This window comes from Montipora capricornis, chromosome 2, assembly GCF_036669925.1.
Source record: "Montipora capricornis isolate CH-2021 chromosome 2, ASM3666992v2, whole genome shotgun sequence".
Taxonomy (NCBI): domain Eukaryota; kingdom Metazoa; phylum Cnidaria; class Anthozoa; order Scleractinia; family Acroporidae; genus Montipora; species Montipora capricornis.
The window spans coordinates 58698825-58701324 of record NC_090884.1 but is presented as its reverse complement, the minus strand read 5'-3'; the positions used below and the strand labels follow the sequence as shown (position 1 = coordinate 58701324).

The following is a 2500-nucleotide window of genomic DNA, read 5'->3' as shown; positions in this document are numbered from 1 at the left end:
TTTGAGATGAAAACAGCCGTGTGTGGTCTTCGTGTATTGTCTTAGGGTGCGTTTAACGACATCGTATCAGTTTCTTTTTCTTCTGATTTCATGATAGACTTTCCCTGATTAATCAAACATATAACTTAAAAGCGGACTGCGCACGTTGTAAGGGTTGGAATGATCGTTAAAACGTCGAAAATTCATTTACAATTTGTCCCTTGTCTTTGATTTCTTTCCTTTAGAGTCCTCTAGGCCTCATCGATAAAAACTGAAGACATTGGAACTTCGATTTACTGGAAAATTTACTTCGTCGTGTTGAGTTTCTTTTCAATAATTTTTTCATAATATAATTGGAATAGTACGCGCACTCTCATTGGTCAATGGCTGTGTTTAGATGAGAGTATGTAAACGCGGCTGTGACATCACACGAATTTTGATTGGTTATGGGTTGTCAGAGGGACGTTTTGATTGGCTGGTAGGAAATATGAGCTTGTGTCAAGAAAGTCTGTTTCGATCAAGAATAAAAAAAACAGCATTTTCCTTCATTTGTCGAATTATTTTTGAAAAATATTTTCTAAAAGCAATAGAGGACTTTTCTCCGTGTTCTCGACTGCCTCTCAGGTTTGCATAACTGTCTCGAATTCGCCCAACTCCCCCTCGTGTTTAGATAAGGCTATGTAAACACGGAAAAAGTCCTCTATTGCTTAAACAGAAACTAGGGACCAGAATTTTAATCCATGAGGGTTGGAGATCATCGCAGTTTCCGGGTATTATTGCATCAACTTAAGCAATTGCGAGGAAAGCTTGGAAGAAAGCCAAACTTGGAAGAAAGCCAAACTTGGAAGAAAGCCAAACTTGAACGAGGTACGAACTCATGACCGTGCTATAGAAGCTGCGCTGCTCTACCAACTGAGCTATCATAAAGCCATCTGGGTACTGTGGGACACTTCTGACGTCGATTTATATCCCACAAGAGATGAAAGAATGAATGATAAAATGTATAAAATCAAGCCAATTGGGGGTTTTCATTCATTGGTTAATCTCTTACGGAATACAAATCGAACTAACAACTGACCAGCTCTCAGTTGGATGTGATGATAGCTTAGCTGGTAATGCAGTGCAGCGAACCCTCACACGGTCAATCGATTCGTGTCGCGTTCGATCCAGGCTTTGCGCGGCGACAACTGCTCCTGAACTACGATAATTTTCAACTCTCATTTATTTCAATTTCCACAGTTTACATACATAAACATTTCATATATTCTATCATTCTGACGAGAATTTTGTTGCTTATACCAAGGTCATCGTATCCAGAGGAATAGAGGTTTGCAAAATCGAGGTTTCATATCATCGGCAAGATTGTTAAGAAGCGTTCCTTAATATACCAGGGGACAAGAAAATATTCTCTTGCAGGTGATTATTGCAGTTTTCTGTGTCGATGTGGGCACTTGGAAAACGATCAGTAAAAAATAGGGAGTAACAGGAGAAACAACGGGGAATTTAGCCCTTAATTAAATGTTGAGTTACCTTCCCTGTAAACCTCCTTTAACAAGTCTGAAGATAAAGAGGCTTTCTTCTTTAAGGCACGGCCAAACGGCCTCAACATTTGCTTCAACATCCGTTCGATTTTGTTGAACAGCGATGTTGAATGAGTTTAAAAGCGTTTAAACTTTGATTCAATAACGATTCAACATTTTTTTTGTTATCGTGAATGTTGAATAAAGTTCAACTCGTTTGCCCCCCCTCTTTCGTCATTTCTCAATGACGTAGCCATGTCTGTATCCATAGTAACAACCGCGGCGTCAGCCTGGGGCTGAATACCAGGCCTCTCGTGAAGCTTTGTTGAGTCAAATGAGACCGATTCCCCACCCCTGCAAGCAGTCAACATAGTTCAACAAAATCGAACTGCTCTGGCCTTTATCGGTGCTTTGAGGCGAGGGGCTGAATCAAGCAAATTATGACACACGCCACTATCTGAAGGACTGAAGGATCAATGCCGAACTCGGGGATAAATATAAAACCACTTTAAAGTCGCATGAGTCATCACTAAAGAACTACAAGACTTCAACTCGTTGTACACCTTCGACAAATAGGTCAAAACGAGTGGAACAGGAAAAGGAGGAGTTGCCGAATTAAACAGATTACACCATTTAATTACAATCGACTCCCGATAACTCGATTATCGGGAGTTAGGAGTTAAGCAGGAACTCTTTATGAAGATAAGGGCACTGTAATTAAATGTACCCTAAACCAGCGAAACCTAAGCTGGACTGACATGTTTCTGTCTTATGCAAAAAAGGACAAAGGTTACCTTGCTGCCTCAAGATAAATTAAACTTGTCTTGGACTGCGGTGCAATTTAGCGCGAGGTTCGAGTTAGCGAGGGTTTGAGTGAACGAGAGTCGACTGTAAGGCATTTTGCTATCTCATTAGAACATATCCGCTTTCGATTTCAAACAGTTGAATTTGAAGCACCAGATCCTTAGTGTTTGGTTCAGTTCTCCAGAGCCGGCAAACGA

The 2500-nt window shown here is 40.6% G+C and overlaps 1 protein-coding gene across 1 annotated transcript in view; it reads left to right on the top strand.

The window, feature by feature from the left end:
• LOC138029145 (immunoglobulin superfamily member 10-like) overlaps positions 1 to 526 on the top strand; it is a 21488-nt gene extending 20962 nt beyond the window's left edge. Inside the window, exon 9 of the mRNA XM_068876845.1 lies at positions 1 to 526. This exon is cut by the window's left edge and continues 239 nt beyond it. Coding sequence (XP_068732946.1) covers positions 1 to 45 — 45 coding nt within the window. The 3' untranslated portion in view covers positions 46 to 526.
• The last annotated feature ends 1974 nt before the right edge of the window (positions 527 to 2500 follow it).